Here is a 17,285-nt window from a genome sequence, read left to right as displayed (position 1 = left end):
AGCTGTTAAAGAATCACTGGTGGAAACGGATAGAAGCATTAGAGGAAGAACGTGACTTTCTTTGGCACACTCTTGCATCCGTCTGTGGTGAGTGATGCTTAGCTATATAAGATATAATCACAATCTTCATATATGATATTGCTTATTATACATGGTTACATCTGACAAGACTTCAGGACTAAACATTGTACCAAATGAATACACAGCTTTGAGTGGTTACTTGCAATTACCTTAAAGGGTTAGTTCACACAAAAATTAAAATTCTGTTATTAATTACTCTCCCTCATTTATTTATTTGTTTTATATATCACAGACAATCATCTGGGATTGAATCGGATAAAGACTGGGAGCCAGTCAGCAAAAAGCCACATACTGAGGGACATGATGACAGTACCTCATCAGGAGAGGAGCCTCATCCCACACCATCCCTAAGAGGTTCTGCCAGCAGAAGACCAAGAGGCAGAGGACAGGAAGAGGGAGAACTGGCAGCAATTAAGCTGAGAAATCAACCAGCACATCTGAACTGAGATGGGATCATGTTGACGTTTACAGAGGTCACACCACCACAGCTCACATTCAGACCCCCCAATTCACCAGGATATATAGCAACCTACACAGTTTTACAGCTTTACCAACTTTTTTAACAAACTCCATGATGTTACAGAAAATAATTCAAAACACAAATGACTTTGGCTTAACTCACCAGTCAAAGCCCTCCAACCCGTAGACTGACGTGACATTACAAACATTTATGTTTGCATTCATGGCCATGGTAATTTATATAGGTCTAGTAAAACTCCCTGCAATAACTGATTTCTGGCAAGGAGGTAATCTGTACAGCTCGGCATTCTCTAAAAAGCTTATCACCAGAAAGAAGTTTCTTGGGATCTGCTACTCCCTTTACCCCAGTAGCTTGGTGGACTGTCACATATAGATTTGTTTTTGTTTCATTTTCATGTTTCATGTCTTATTTTGTGGTTTTCACAGTCGTGTTTCCAGTTTTGCCATGTGCTCCCATTTGTCACGTGATTCCCTTGTCCTGATGGGATCATGTCATGTGTTTTGTTGTCATTAGGCTTGTTCGACTAAAGCCGAGTTCAGACTGCACGATTTTAGCCCCGATTTTGGCTTGCAGACAGGTTTTGAGAAAATGCAGACAAATGCCCGAAATCACAGGCAAATCTGTGCTCGTTCACGCGAGTGACAGTCACGCAGTGTGAATGAGCAAAGGCGCAATCTGAGAGAATCGCTGACGAGTCGCCGACACCTGTGAGATATTTGGCATGCTAAATATCTGGACCTGTCGGCGATTCAAAATCCTGCTGTGTGGGGATCCTGCTCTGATCCAAAATCCTGCTCTGGTTTTGCGCACGTTCTTTCCTTGTCATGTCTCGCGTGTGTTTGGTTGTGAAACGTAGTTTGTGTGCCAGACAGAGTTGTCGGCGATTCTTCCTATTGTAAAGTCATGCAGTGTGAAACCTTCTGTCACCGATCCATCGTGCAGTTTGAACACAGCAGCGACTGAATGCTGGCCAAGATAGTCATGCAGTGTGAAAAGAACAGTGACCCGACTACTTTGAAAATTGTGCAGTCTGAACTCGGCTTTAATGTGGCACCGCAAAGATTGGTTGGCACCTGACAAAGGCAATGCATTCTGGTTAAAAAATACTGCAAGAGCAAAACAAGACCAGTCGCCAAGGTTAGGTGCTGCAGTTGCTGGAAATTGATGAAGATACACTTCATTCTCATTGGTCAGATTCGGTGATGACAAGGACGACGTGTGTGTGGTCTGCCATGAATGACGTTGGTTCAGCACACTCTGGAAAGCACGAAGAGTCCAACCTGACAGCTGTCTCTGTACTCCTCTGTCGTCTGCAATCAGCAGATCTCGCCAGTCAGTGGCAGGCTAGTGTAGTTCATCTCTAACAACCCATTGTCTTGATTATGCTCAGGTGTGTCCTCATGTTTGCCATGCATCTTTGTCTAGTATTGTCCTTGTAACCATTGTTTGTTGAGTTCCATGCTTATGGTTTGTGTCAAACCAAGTCTTTCTTTGCTTTGTATTTTGTTCACATTATTGCCAATTTAACAGTTTTGTCACTAGATTTAGTGACTTCCCAACCTCTTTTGAGACTTTTAAAAAAAAAAAAGTTTAGGGATAAATCTAAAACTTGGACAAACCTTATCTAGTTTCTTATTTTGCCCACTGATCTACATTCAAATTTATATAGATCAATAAAATTGCCATTGTCATTTAGCTACCAGTTTTAGCTACTTTTTATTGAAAGCAGTTGGCAATACTGTTTGTTCATGTTTTGTTTAATAAACTGTATATGGGTTCTTCTACGCTTGCCATCAGTGGACGTGCTTACATGAACAATGCTGCTAATGAGAAGAGGTACAGCACAATTTGATCATCTCTGCAAAATATAGCCACTATACTTTGAGATGAGGAATGCCTGCAAAATAAACTATCACCCTGGCCAGAAAGTTTCAAATGATGAGTGGATGGTTACCTCTAAAGCATGCATCTGGCTGAAACAGTACATGAAATATAAGCCTGTACGCTGGGGATATAAACTTTTCGTTCTGGTGGACTCGATCAATGAATTTTTTTTTTTGTACAAAGCTGTAAAATAGTGGCAAGGGGCTCAGTTATGAGTCCGTGATGGAGCTTCTTGACTCCCTTTTCTGCACCATCCTTCAGAAGAGGATCTGGGCATGTGGAACCATACGTACAACCAGAATTGGTTTTCCAAAAACCAAAACAACTAGTCTGGACTCAATCTCCTCATGGTAGCATACGATGGATCAGAAAAGACTCCCTCCCTAACCCAGTGGTAACCCAAAAAGGTACGTGTATCCCTGGGAATACGTGAGGGGACAACAGGGGGTATGCAAACAAAATGCAGAGTAGTTAATTTAATTCTACCTTTAATGATAATAATATTACAATTGAGCATGTATTTCTAAATGCCATAAATCCAGTACATAATTACAAATTACCTCATCATTTGCAGCCCAAAATGACTGTATCCACAGAAGCAGCATGCATTTGATAGATTGCGTGCAGTCTGCTGTCTTAAATCGTGCTAAATTACTGTCATTCTCGACAGTGCACCTTTGTAAAAGTGGGATTTAGCACTTACTCACATGAAGAACAAATATAGACACAGATAATGAATCAATTTCGATTTAAGACTCAAACTTTCTCCGGTACAAAAACATACCTTGTGCGAGTTCTTGTATTTAATGATGATAACGAGCAAGAATGCAATTGTTTCCAAATATCCACATGACTGCAAACGTGACATTATTCTACAACAGGTCAAAAAACAAAACGTACATTTTAAACACAGTGCTGCCAGTATTTACTCTATTTTGCAATGAAATAATAGTTCTAGCGAAAACCACAGCAGAACTACAACACACGTCTGTGTTTCGCGAACAATTCTGCGGCTTTGAACGAATTGTGAGAGTCAATGATTAATTCACAGCCACTTGCTTCATTACTGAATGAATGACTCGATGACTCACTCATAAAAACAGTAACTTGCTGCCACCTACTGGCAGTTTTAGTTTAATATTTAAAAGTTTTTTTTTTTGTTTTTTTTTGCCAGAATATATTTATTAAATTTTGTGCATACACAAACACAGGACAAACAACCACAATGCCTATCAGAAAGCCATCTCTGTACAAAGCAGCGGTCTACAAATATTTATCACTTATCTTTAAAATAAAAATATAAAATAGAATACATGAGTTATACAAATCAGGTGGTACAAATTATTATCCAGAAGTGTACTGCAGTGTCCACACATCTCAGTCATTGTCATCTGTTAAATCCAAATCTTTGGCATAATCAATAAAAGTATTCCAGATATTCTCAAAAAGTCCCTGTTTGCCTTTTAGCACATATGTAATCATCTCTAGTGGCAGAGCAGACAGCATCTGCCGTAACCATAAAGTGCCTCTTGGTCTACATGTTTTTTTTCCAAATAAAGCTATACATCTTTTGGCGTTAAGCAGACTAAGGTCTATAAATGTACGTTAATTTTTAGTATAGTTATGCTTCTCTGGATATAAGCCCAATAAAAACAATTTTGGATCTAATATTATTCGTTTGGAAATAATATTGCCTATGAAAGATTTAATCTTTATTATTCTTTTATCATTATTCCTTTGTTTGTATTCAGTCATTATTAGCCTTTATTCTGGCATTATATGTCTTGCCCATCAACAACACTTTCTTCCTACTATACATTAATCCACCTATTATATGAAGTCTTTCTAGAAAACAAACAAAAATGTATTCTTGAATTTTTTAACAAATTAGATTATGTAATAGAATAGTTCCTGGTGCTACAGGTGCGTTAGAACTTCAATTAGCATCAAGCTACATAAAACAATACAAAAGATATTACACTTTTACTCAAAACTCACTTTAAACCCCGTCATATGTTTGTGTTATCAATCACAATCTAATGTGGCTTTTAGTCATATAATGTTGTTGAAATATGTTATATTTAGTATATTATATGCAGCGAAATGCTACATCTGCTTAGCATTTATAATGTAAACATACTTTATTCATACGAAAATACACTAAATCACATGAAAATTACACACATTTACCACTGTAATTGTGTTTTTATTCTCATTTTTTGACATGTAAATATGTTTGTTTTGCTATGTTTATCATGGAGATAACGAGGAAGTGTACAGGACAGCGTCGCCCGGAAACGTGCCACTTAAGATGATTGAAAGCTGGATGCAAACCAGGAACAGTAAAGACACAGCTTGCTCTGAACGCTCTTTCAGCTCTTCAGATCACATAATTCAGTGAGAAATTAATAGAAATGGTATTCTGTATCATGAAATATTTTGCAAACATGACAATTCAATATTTCTCCATATAAGCTCACTTTTTGACTAAGAGAGCCTAACGGACGCTGTTCAGTGAAGCTGTGTGAACACAACAAACAGAAGATGAGTGAATTCATATTCACGGCGAGCTTTCTTATTGTGGGCTTTCTTAGCCTGGAGTACCCCCTGAAGGGATTACCTTCCTTCTGCGTACCCCCTCTCTTCCACTTCGACTGCAGTCACACCTTTACCATTAAGGGACAATATTTGCCCCCTAAATTGTTTTCCAGTGCATTTTTTTACCATTATGAATAACTTTATAAAATAAATAATGTTTTATACAAAAATGTTCAATAGAGAAATAAGCAATGATGGTAAAACTAAATAGAACATTTAAATATTAAACTAAAACCACCAGTAGGTGGCAACAAGTCACTGTTTTTATGAGTGAGTCATTGAATAATCAATTCAGTAATGAAGCAAGTGGCTGTGAATGAATCATTGATTCTCACGATTCGTTCAAAGCCGCAGAATTGTTCTCGAAACGAAACGAGAATATTCACTGATGAATATGCAAATTAGCCCCGCCTCCACTCGCTCACAGCAGCTCAAAGCAGACTGTCCTCCAAAAAAAATGACCCTATAGGTCATTTTTCAAGCACCTTATTACGACCTATATTTACGTTTTGAAGTCATCCGCCCTCTAGCGGGCGTAAAAATAATGACAGTATCGTGTTACGTCTGTCGTCATAAAATGACGTATGACTGTCATTACCAATCAAAATGCGTGTTCATTTAAATGCAGTGTGTGGACTTTTTACACCATTTCTCTTATTTCCATTTAGCAAAACTAATTTTTTATTAACGACTACACCCACCCCACCCCTAAACTTACCCTTAGTGATTTATAGTGCATACACACTTTATGAGCACATGCGTTCTCAGGGATTGAACCCACGATCGCATGATCACATAATTGCATGTTGTTATATATATTGCAATGTTCTGCCAATTGAGCTACGCGAAACCCGAAACATGACGCAGATAAAAGGGAACAATGCATTAAAATGAAAGTGTCCTGTTGTCGAAAGGGGCACAATTTTAGTAAACGCTCCTATGGGTCGTATTTCATGAATTAAAATGAAAGTGTCCTGTTGTCGATAGGGGCGCAACAGTAGTAAACGCTCCTATGAGTCGTATTTCAGGGAAGTGACAAATAACCTATATGGTCGTATTGGTTGGAGAACATGTTGGCTCAAAGAGTCTACTGTTGCTGTAGTGACGAGCAATATATGCTTATATATAGCAAAATAAGCTATATGGGCTTATTTAACTTGATAGTGTTAAATAAAACACACTTTGTGCGTAACGTTACCATCTTAAATACTGCAGGCACTATGCCTTCTCAGTAGGGGACATGCAGTAAATGCACAGCTTTGAATGAGTGCGGATATCCAGCGTATTTACTTGAAGTTATCAGGTAGGCTAATATCTATGGTTTGATCCATTCCAGACCTAGTCATAATAATAATTTAAAATGGACTGAATAAAGCTTTCTCCGAACTTGACGTGTGATGCCACACTGACTGCATATGCTCACGAATTATGGAAACACAGCGAGAGCAATATTGTTTTAGCTATGTTTTATATAGGCTTCTCTCTTCTGCTTCAGAGCAGTCATAGTTAATGATATGCTAAAGCCTGCCGGCACGCTGTTGTGATTGGTTACAAGGTAGTCTGTGACGTCACAAACACACACTATTTCAAACTGCGGGTTATAGACTGTCTTTGGTTTACTGCAGTTTCAAACATAAAATACTTTATACCAAATTTATATCAAATACCAAATGCAGTACTTTATTTAAGGGAAATCTAAAGAGTTGTGATGTTGCATATGACGCTTAAGCTTTAAAGCATGTATCGATAATGCAGAGTAATTTCCCATGAAACTCTGTGCTAGAGCGCATATTGTCTTTAGAGAACCTTGAGATCAACAACAACAAAAAAACAACGCCTCACATGAAAGCTTCACTTTGTGTTGGAATGTTTGAACCCGGATCAGTACTCTACGGGTTTATGGAAGTTCAAGTCTGTTTACTAAGATTTTTTATATGTATAAGCCTATAGCCTACACGATCATATATTCTGCTATATAAATTGTACGAAAACCATTAAATAATTAGAGCATAATTTACTTGCATCAAACAATTCTGTTGGTATTAGTATTATTATAATTGTTATATTTAATTCATTGCCACACTTTAATATGCGAGTTATATAATCAGAAAACTAAACACATTTAGCGTTGTTAGGCTTTTGTTTGTGCTTAAATTTCACCCGCCACAGGATGGCATCATTTTCGACACTCCTGTTGATTCAAATCTTTTCCCAAGACAATCAGAGAAAAGATTCAAGAAGATTCATTTCTTCATCCCTACCAAAGAGTAGTCAAAAGCAGGCAAATGTCAAAATACACTGAGATCAAGATAATCCAAAAAGGGGAAAATACAAACAGTCAGGACGAAGACTAGAACACTGGATCCAGAGCAAGAAGACACACAATTGGTAACATACTGCCAAGACTACACAAATATTGCACAGGAAGACACCACTTAAAATAAAGCCAAAGCAAACAAGATAACAATACACTGGTGTACTGAACGAAGCTATAATGAATCCAGGCAAAGGATTATAGGTAATGAAGTCTTTGATGGAATGGCCATAGTCTGTGATGAGTGCCCACAGGTGGACAACCAGCGGAATTCAGCTGGTGACTGTGACAACTGACCCTTCGCAAAGACCCGTCCCCCTTAGTTACTTTTGCTTTGTCTGACAAGCCGTGGCACTGTCACACCAGACACATCGCGGAGCAAAGAGGATACTGACAACACATCGACAGACAAGACAGAGCAGGTTACTTATGATATTAAACAAAGTCCCAGCTTTCAAACTGTTTTTTAAGAAATTCAAACAATAAGTGAAGTTCCTAAATGTAATTTAGGGAGGAGCGAGCCCATCTAATCTTCCAATCAACGGCCAGAGTATATAAGCAGCTGCTCACCTCTCTTCAGTCTCAGCTGTTTCAGCATCCCTCCACCTCCCCAAACTCCACCTTCATCTCAGGTACCTTGTCCTATGTAATCATATCCTATATTTATTCACTGGGGGGGGTGTATCAGAGCTCGAGTTGAAGATGCTTCATCGAGCCCCTCCTCAGTGGACAGCAAGCCAAATTAGCTAACCTAATACCCTAAAGATTATATGGGCAAACAAACTCAACAAAACATTTTTGTGGCTCTTTAATGTGTCGTGACAGATTGCTGTAGCGCCTCCACTCAAGCGACTCGTGAACCAATCATCTCTCTTCCTAGTCCATTTATAGCATCAAATAAACATGAATGAACATGAGAATGAATGTTGTTTCAAACGTGGAAAGACGTCAATATTAGGGGTGTGACGGTTAGTATATAACCGTGAGACCGGCGGTTATAGTTGAACACCGTCATTAGAACTCTATAACCGCCAAAACCGTGTCATTAAAATATTTTTTACAAACATTTTTTATCAAAAATTATTTTCATTTTTTAGATAGGATCATAAGATGCGCAATATATCGGGAGACATGGTTTTTACCACTTAATGAAGTTTTGTAAATCGTCAGACATGATATTTACCACTTCATTAAATTTTGCTTTGTAGAAAACCTTTCTTAAAAACAAATTTCGTTTTGTACAAATTTTATCTTAATTTTAATAAATGTTTCATCAACAAATTGCATGTATTTTAATAAATAAAAAGCAAATATAGCAGACAATGATAACCGTGACATGGAAGCGCCAGCGCGCCGCGTTCACTTGCACTGCACTGTGAACTAGAGCGCATCTCATCGTAAATGAAACTCAGCGTAGGCCTATGCCTCATACATTAGCATTAAATATCTTTGCTGCATCCTTTCTAGAACAGACAAGGGCTTTTTTTTTTGCGGCTCGCATCAGCAAAGCATTGCATCGTCCATAGACCGCAAAACAATCAGCGGATGGCGGGCGGGTGCGGCTTTGAAATTGTGCTCAAAAAACGTTGGCGCGGATGATGAGTTTTGTGATGTGGTTGCGGATGAAATAATACCCCATCTGCGTATCTCTATCGATAACAACATTTAACACTACACAAATATTAATTAACATTTTTTTAATTTAGGCGATTAATTTCCCATAGTGACATAGGACTGAGGTGCCGGATCCAATAAAAAATGTTCCGGATCCAACGTCGGAGGTGACGGAACATGTTCCGGCTCAAATTAAAACTTCGTGAAGAAAGGATAAAACCGATGGATCTCGTTGCGAAAAAAAATGTTACATCGCCTATATGGGCACATTTCGGGTTTAAACCAGATGGCAACGGAAAACCAGAAAATCTTGATGAGCCTGTGTGCAGAATATGTGGAAAAACGGTATTTGTTACAAATGCCAACACCACTAATCTCCGTAACCATCTGAAGATTAACCACCCTGCGGCCTATGCGGCCCTTGGATTAAGCACTGCTTCTGCTGCCGCTCAACCATCCACATCTGGCCAGAGGCAGTTGAATATGGCCGAGGCATTTTCCAAGGAGATGAAATATAAAAAAGACAGCGACAAATGGAGAGTACTAACAGATAGTGTGACTCGATATTTGGTAGTAGGAATGGTACCCTTCCGGACAGTGGAAAAACGTTCATTTAAAGAAATGTTGAATACTTTCGACAAACAGTACGAGTTGCCTGGGAGAAAGTACTTCTCACAAACAGCTGTTCCGGCCTTGTATAGTAAGGTAAAGGATGACGTGCAAAGAGAACTCCAGGAAATCAGTAATTTTGCACTGACAACAGATATGTGGTCAAGCGTGAATATGACCCCATATATGAGCCTGACCGTTCACTACCTAGCAAAAGACTGGTCACTGAAATCCAAGTGTTTGGAAACAAGCTACACGCCTGAAAGCCACACAGCGGAACACTTGTCCGAATGCCTGCAGTTAGGATTGCACGACTGGGGTCTGGATGAAAAGAAGCTGTCGTGTATCACTACCGATAATGGAGCGAACATTGTTGCCGCAGTAAGGCAATTAGGATGGCCGTGGCTAAATTGTTTCGGACATAATTTGCATCTGGCTGTTACCAACGGTGTAAACAGTGAAGCTGCCCGAACCGGCCGAGCTATAGGTCTATGTCGGTCCCTAGTGAGCGTTTTTTTCTCAGAGCTGGAAGAAAAAGAAAGAGCTGATAAAGGCACAAACAGAACTTCAACTCCCACAGCACAGCCTTTATTCTGGTAAGAATTGTTTTAGCCAATAGTTAACTCTATATTATACTGTTCTATTAACCTTATGCATGCTAGACCCATAAACAGTAATTGCTTAAGCAATTGCTGATATGGGTCTTGCATGCATAAGGTTATAATACTAATATAGAGTAGTCTTACTCATTAGATTTTCATTATGATATTCTATTAGTTTTTGCCAGAATTGGTTTTAGATTATTTTTTCATCTGCATATAAATCATAAAGGCAGCAATATGCTATAGCATGGTACTCGTTTTATTTTTTTCTATTACTGTACGTCCTCTTCCAATAATCATATATTTTATATTTCACAGGATTGTCCGACATGGTGGGGAACAAAACAGAAAATGATAGAGAGAATTTTGGAACAAGAGCAAGCGATCGCACGTGTCCTGGTCTCAGATAGAAAGCACCAGCATCTGATTCTTAAATGGCAAGATAAAGAAGTTTTAACATCGCTTCAAGAATCTCTAAAACCTGTGGCTGACTTCACCGACATTCTCTCTGGGGAACGTTATGTAACAGTTTCTTCAGTAAAGCCTGTCCTGCAACTGTTGACATGCGATCTTTTAAAACCAAACCCCAATGAACCCCCCCCCCCCCCCGACGGTTATGTTATAAACCGTCACATTTGACTCACGTCATAACCGTCATCACCAATTCTGAAACCGGCACACCCCTAGTCAATATACACAATTTTTTTTAAAGTTTAACTTCACCGAGGTTAATCTAACTCCTGACCGCTTTGTTGGACAAAATGGCAGATTCAGCGTTCTGATTGGTTAGATTGCTTGTCAATCAAACTCCCGGCGAAGGGTCAATTATGATGCTTAAAGATATGTTTGAGGGTTCCTCACTTCTGTCTTTTGAACAATTTGTCAGCAAAATTTAATCTGTCAAGACTTAATTCAGGTATTTGCAGCTAAGGGACTTTATTGGCAAAAAAAAATTTGAAATTGATAAAATATTGTTAAAAACAAAAACTCTAATTTTTATGTTATATCTGAGTTTGACCTTCCCAGGAGAGACTTTAACAAATATGGGAAAATGATTTTGCAGAAAATATCTCCAGCGAGGATTGGGATTCAGTCTGGGATCATGCTAAGTAAATATAATTGTGTAACAGAGCATATGTTATTCAATTCAAAATAATATGTTGGCTACATATCAGTCCTTATATCAGAAAAATATTTGCTGCTCAAAATGCAAAATATCGGTTGGTAATTATATTCCTTAGATCTGGTCTGTCACAGAATTCAGTTGTTTTGGAAGAAAATTGCTGACCACATTGGCAATATTCTGGGTATGAATATAGATGTTGATCCTTGTTTATTTATTCTAGGTCTGCCGGCTGGTTGTATTTTGAATATGTAATCATAAGTATGTCGTTCAGTATGTTAACTTTTAGGGCAAGAAAGGACATTTTGATGTTCTGGATAAATGAGAAAACTCCTTTAATCAAGAAATGGCATAACCTTGAGAAATAACTCATCCCAGTGGAATTCTTGACATAAATATTACTTTATTCTACAGACGTATTTCATCGGATATGGACACCCTGTTTTTTCTGTTGGAACTTCATTAACAAAAATATTGATAAAAATATTTAATAAAAAACAACAATGGAAAAATTAAAGTGTTATCAAATAATTAAAGTGGTAATTTATTCCTGTATACAAATTACATATTATTCTTTTAAAACTAATAAAACAGTGGCAATCTCTATTCAGCATACAATCTAACAAACAACATCCCATGATTTAGTCCACAATGGCAGAAATTGCATTCAACCTCTATAAGAAATAAATTAAGTAAACATAAGTAATCTAAGACCCCATACATTCTTAAGAGTACAACACGTGTTTAGGCCAGCTAGGTGTTAATACACTGTGTCCAGCCCAGCTACTTTTCTGATCTCTCGAGCAGTATTTGCCAGTTCATTTAATCCTTCTGTCAAGAAGTATTGAGTAGAACCAAAGGTCAGTCCTGCAGAAACAGCACTGCCCACCCCTGGAATGAGACTCAACAAATCTGCAATGGTAGAAATCGTTACAGCCGCAGCACAAGCCTGTATTGTGGTCACTGCTTTGTTTTGGATGGCATTAGCAAACTTTGATTTGGCCCGATATTCCAGCAAGGGCATGTTCACTTTTTCTGAAAGCCTTTTCAGTGATCTGTCATCCAAACCAAATGCATAATAGCACCTTAAAAGGAAAAAAATTGCAATGGCTGCCTCACCAGCTACTGATGTGCCAGGCGCAGGGACCGCTGCTATACCAGCAGTAGCAAGAGATGCAGCCCAGATCAGTTTTTTAAAAAACTTGATCTTCTTCTCAAGAGCTGCAGCAGAGCACACTGGCCACGCTTGAAGAAGAGCAGACTGCTTATGGAACGGAAGATCATCTATGAGTGTGTTTTGAAGCTTTTCAAAATCATATTTCTCCAAATCAACAGACGATATCAAGAAAACTTCAGAGTTTCCCAGTTCATTCAATTTTATCAGACAGTACTTTCTTATTGTGTCAAGAACTCTCTGCTCATTAAATCCTGCTTTCATTTGCTCTGAATAGATGTCATTGTCAATCTTGGAACGAACAAAGTAAAAATGTTTCTTCTGCTTTCTTATTTCTTTAGCCAGCATGATATCATTCTCCGTGAACCTCTCTGAGTTCAGGATAATGAAAAAATCATAGGTTTTAAATTTAACATCTTTAAGGTATTTATTTGCTTTGAAATTCGGACTTCCTATTCCAGGCAGGTCCCAGATTTTCACATTTGGCATTGTAGGATGCTCATACATGGTGCGCTCCATTGTAGTTTCTGTGACACCAGTAGGTGCTGCTCCATCATCATCGTCACGTAGGCCTAGGATACGATTTACAAAGGTGGATTTCCCAGATCCTGTCCTTCCAGTCACAGCGATGTCCAGTGGGACATTAAAAAACTGGTTAATTGTTTCTTTCGCTTTTGCTTTAGCCCTTTTCAGGGTGGACTCGCCTGATGCTTTTATTGCCTCAACAACAGCACGGTCTTCAGTTGCCATGTTTTAAACTGCAAAAATTATAGAAATACCTTAAACATTAACAGTATATTATATTTATCACAGTAATCAACAGTTTGCTCTTTGTTTAACATATGGAGTCAACAGAAAGGCCTAGAAGCATTGTTGCATTTAAAGGCAGATAGTGTTTTGCCTAAAGGGCCACATAACTTTATTACAATTAAAGTGATCAAACAGACATAGCATTTGATTGTCACAGTGTTTTATACTGACCTTTTGTTTGGAGAGCTTTCAATGTTTTCTTTCCTCGTATGTTCCTCTGCCCTGTCAGTGGACATAAAATCACACTTCATAAATTAGACAACATTGATAACTGGGGTCAGTTTACTTCAACAGCATTAAACTGCTGAATAACATAAAGTTAAGGGAGACGGGTGGATTAATGTTGTAGTATACTCAAAACACATTGCAGAACCAGCTTGGGGTCCTGATCCCCCTGTCAGGGTTTAGTTTACATTTTTTGTGTGTGTGTAATCAGAAACTTTATCCATTCTGTAGTGCTTTAAATTATAACTGTAATGTGGTGTCAAATACTGGCTACATAAAGAAATGTTGAAAGTGACAAATCATACAATTATTACAAGTACTTGGTTGATACTCTTGACAAGGGGCATAATACTTATTGAAATAATGTTGTTCAATAATGTAAAAAAAAATTTTCAATAAAGAATTATAATTACCTTAAATTCTTGGTTTCAGCAGTTGTGAGACACCTGTATGATGACGTTTTGTGTTTCTCTTTAGTTACAAGTGAGGCTTGAGAAAACAGTTTACAAGGAGATATAGAGTCTGACAATCCTTTTAATTGAGCTATGAGCTGCTGTAAAAGTAATAAAAGACAACATAAGAATGAAAAAATATTAAAAATATATCTAAAAATTATTGGTCATGTAGTGTGGTGCATTTTGAACATACCTTTTTCAAGACGTATATATGATTTCCATAAACCCGTGTTCTGTAACAATGAAAATGTAATAATGCCTTCTTTAGTTCCTGCTGCTGATTTTTACCATGCGGGAACAACTCAGCTGTAGTCTGGAGATCTATAAAAAGGGAACAGGGCGGGCCGTCCACCAACGGTTAGGGCTTGGCAAAGCTTTATCTGTTGTAGGACTTTCCAGGGGCTTTAACTGCTCAATGAACTGACCTACTTCCTTGTCTTGTAACAAGTATTATTACCAGAATCGATGAGATATATCCAGCTGCAGCCCCACAGTGCCCACACACGTTTCAGGACACACAAACTAGGAGGCCAGAAGTGAAGACAAGAGCGTGTTTTGCGTCACCTACAGTTTTATAAACAAATTTTTCTTTTGTTTGATGTAAAATACAAGCAATTTGATGGATATATCTTGGATTTGATAGGACTTATATACAGTACAATATTTAATAACAATACCTTAATTACTAAAAATGCTTGATTGACTGATGTAAATATGTACTTTCAGTTCATATTCAATTCATTTCACATTTATTTGTATAGCACTTTTCACAATACATCATATCAAATATGAATGTATCTTAATGCAAAAATATATGCCATTTTACAAAGATGAGCTGCTATATATATATATATATATATATATATATATATATATATATATATATATATATATATATATATATATATATCTCAGTACTTTTGGACTGTACTGATATATATATGATATATCAGTACAGTCCAAAAGTTTGGAACCACTAAGATTTTTAATGTTTTAAAAGAAGTTTCGTCTGCTCACCAAGGCTACATTTATTTAATTAAAAATACAGTAAAAACAGTAATATTGTGAAATATTATTACAATTTAAAATAACTGTTTTCTATTTAAATATATTTGACAAAGTAATTTATTCCTGTGATGCAAAGCTGAATTTTCAGCATCATTACTCCAGTCTTCAGTGTCACATGATCCTTCAGAAATCATTCTAATATGCTGATCGGCTGCTCAAGAAACATTTAATGTGTACAATTGTACAAAATATTTGTGTCCAATATTATTTTTCAGGATTATTTGATGAATAGAAAGTTCAAAAGAACAGTGTTTATCTGAAATCTAATCTTTTGTAACATTATAAATGTAACATTATAGCTAGCCTCTGTTTTGTTTGACAACACTAAAGCTGTGTCCCAATTCAGGGTCCGCGCACTTCAAAGTGCATGAAAGGGGTGGGGTTGGAGTGGAGGGTTGCCAGGTCTGCGCAACAAAACCATCCCAAAAGTAGTGTAATCACAGCACAAGTGTAAAAGTATCCCAATCCCAGACATGGCAACAATGAGCCGAGCGTCGTTACATGGCTAGCGGCTGTGTGACAGACAGCTGACAGTTGACGTTTATGTGTGCATTTTAAAGTTCTATGACTTTCTATTGGGTTTTGACATGCTTCACTGCCGGCAACGACGGTACACTGGACCAAAATATGTATGGTTAAACTATGTAATGTTATATCATTAGCAACTAGTTAACCTTGTTTGCTTTTTATGTTAAATTATGTTAAATTTATGTTAACTGTGAAAATATATACATTAAATTCAGACTTAAATACAGAGTAAATGTGTAAATATTAAAGTACAGTACTTTAGGATTTTATTCAACTGCACTCCATCTCAGTCGTTGTTTATGATGTTCAACCTAAGTTCTGTTGTAAACAGTTGTAAAGGTACATTATGTAATGTATAGAACGATGTATTTTAATGTAAAAATATTTAATTTACATGATGAAAAAATGATTGTATATGTTGTATATGTAAAATGTTTTTTGTAAAATTATAAGTTGCATAAAAGAAATAAACAATGAACAGAACAATTCTTTTATTTACAGACGTGAACATGCGTAAAAAAAATGATCGAACAGAAATTATAGTAATTAGAAATTACTCTGGCTCATTTACAAATAAATTACTTTACAAACATAATGTATAACTTATGCATTTCATTTTTAACTTACATCACAAAAATAAGCTGTACAGAAATTAGGCTGTTTCATTGACAAAGTGACATTTAAATAATATTGATATCGACACATTTTATGCACTGTATTCTGTTCTTGAGAAAAGTGGGGGGAAAGCGGACTTTGAAGTGCGATTCACCGTGGCGCGAGGAGGGATGACGTAATTCGAGAGCGACTTCAAGTGCACCCTCTCCGTTTCCCAGTGGAATGAAGCTCCCACATAGACAGTAAAAGAAATGGACACAGCGACCCCATTGGAACTCAATTGAGACAAGTGAAGCCCATTTTTAGCGATTTTTAGCACTTCCGTTTCTGACACGCAGACTCAAACTAAGCTTGATGATGTCAGCAACCTGTCTGACAGATGTAAATCTTATAGTAGCTGTGCGTGCAAACTGCCATCGTTAATCTTGCAGAGACGGCGAGCTTGAGCGGGGAGTTCTTTGGCGTGAGTGAGCAGGAGTAAGTATTCTGATTAATTATTTTGTATAGTATTTTAAAATGTAACTCCAGTACGCCATATTAAGTTAATGCATACTATTGCCTGCGAGCTTCTCCTCCTGTCTGTACGGTAATTTCTCTACTGTGCGACAGAGAGTCGAGTGGTTATGACGCAATCGTTAGCCTATTTTTACAAAAACTGTTTCTACGGGGCCATAATGTAACATAGAAGGTAATGGAGCCCTTTATACATTGTCGTGTATCTTTAGAAATAAATAATGGACAAATTGAGTCTTTAAACGCCTCAGATGTAAAGTTATTCGCTGTCAAAGTGACGCCAAAATGAATGGGAGTCAATGGGATGGCTAACGCAAGTGAAGTTCTGCTACAAGATGGCGGCACGCGGCCGACTTCAACTTCCGGTCAACTTCCTTGAGCACTGAGCTCCCATCTCAAGACACTTTGCGGTCTACACTATCCCACAGTTCATTGCGCGCCAGTGACGACAGGAGTTCTGTGTGAATTCACATGAATGTAAGCAATGTGAATTCTACTGTATAAACATAAATCTCTTTTCTTTGATAATTGGTTTAAAAATGGAATTATTTTTGTATCTCAGCTTTTCAATGAGAATGGTTTAATTTGTAA

At 37.5% G+C, this 17,285-nt stretch overlaps 1 protein-coding gene across 1 annotated transcript; it reads right to left on the bottom strand.

The window, feature by feature from the left end:
• Positions 1-11,523: 11,523 nt before the first annotated feature.
• LOC125245002 (T-cell-specific guanine nucleotide triphosphate-binding protein 2-like) lies at positions 11,524-14,713 on the bottom strand. The gene is made up of 4 exons (XM_048155422.1): positions 14,164-14,713; positions 13,929-14,068; positions 13,462-13,512; positions 11,524-13,238 (listed from the first exon to the last, which is right to left on the bottom strand). The coding sequence occupies exon 4, from the start codon at positions 13,228-13,230 to the stop codon at positions 12,067-12,069; it is 1,164 nt and encodes a 387-aa protein (XP_048011379.1). The 5' UTR covers positions 13,231-13,238; positions 13,462-13,512; positions 13,929-14,068; positions 14,164-14,713; the 3' UTR covers positions 11,524-12,066.
• Positions 14,714-17,285: the final 2,572 nt, after the last annotated feature.

This window comes from Megalobrama amblycephala, linkage group LG14 (assembly GCF_018812025.1).
Source record: "Megalobrama amblycephala isolate DHTTF-2021 linkage group LG14, ASM1881202v1, whole genome shotgun sequence".
Classification (NCBI taxonomy): Eukaryota; Metazoa; Chordata; class Actinopteri; order Cypriniformes; family Xenocyprididae; genus Megalobrama; species Megalobrama amblycephala.
The sequence above is the reverse complement of the archived record's forward strand: the minus strand, read 5'-3'. Positions and strand labels throughout refer to the sequence as shown.

What these genes read in the sequence shown, in the direction of transcription:
- LOC125245002 (XM_048155422.1), bottom strand. Translation starts at nt 13,230, where the DNA reads ATGGCAACTGAAGACCGTGCTGTTGTTGAGGCAATAAAAGCATCAGGC.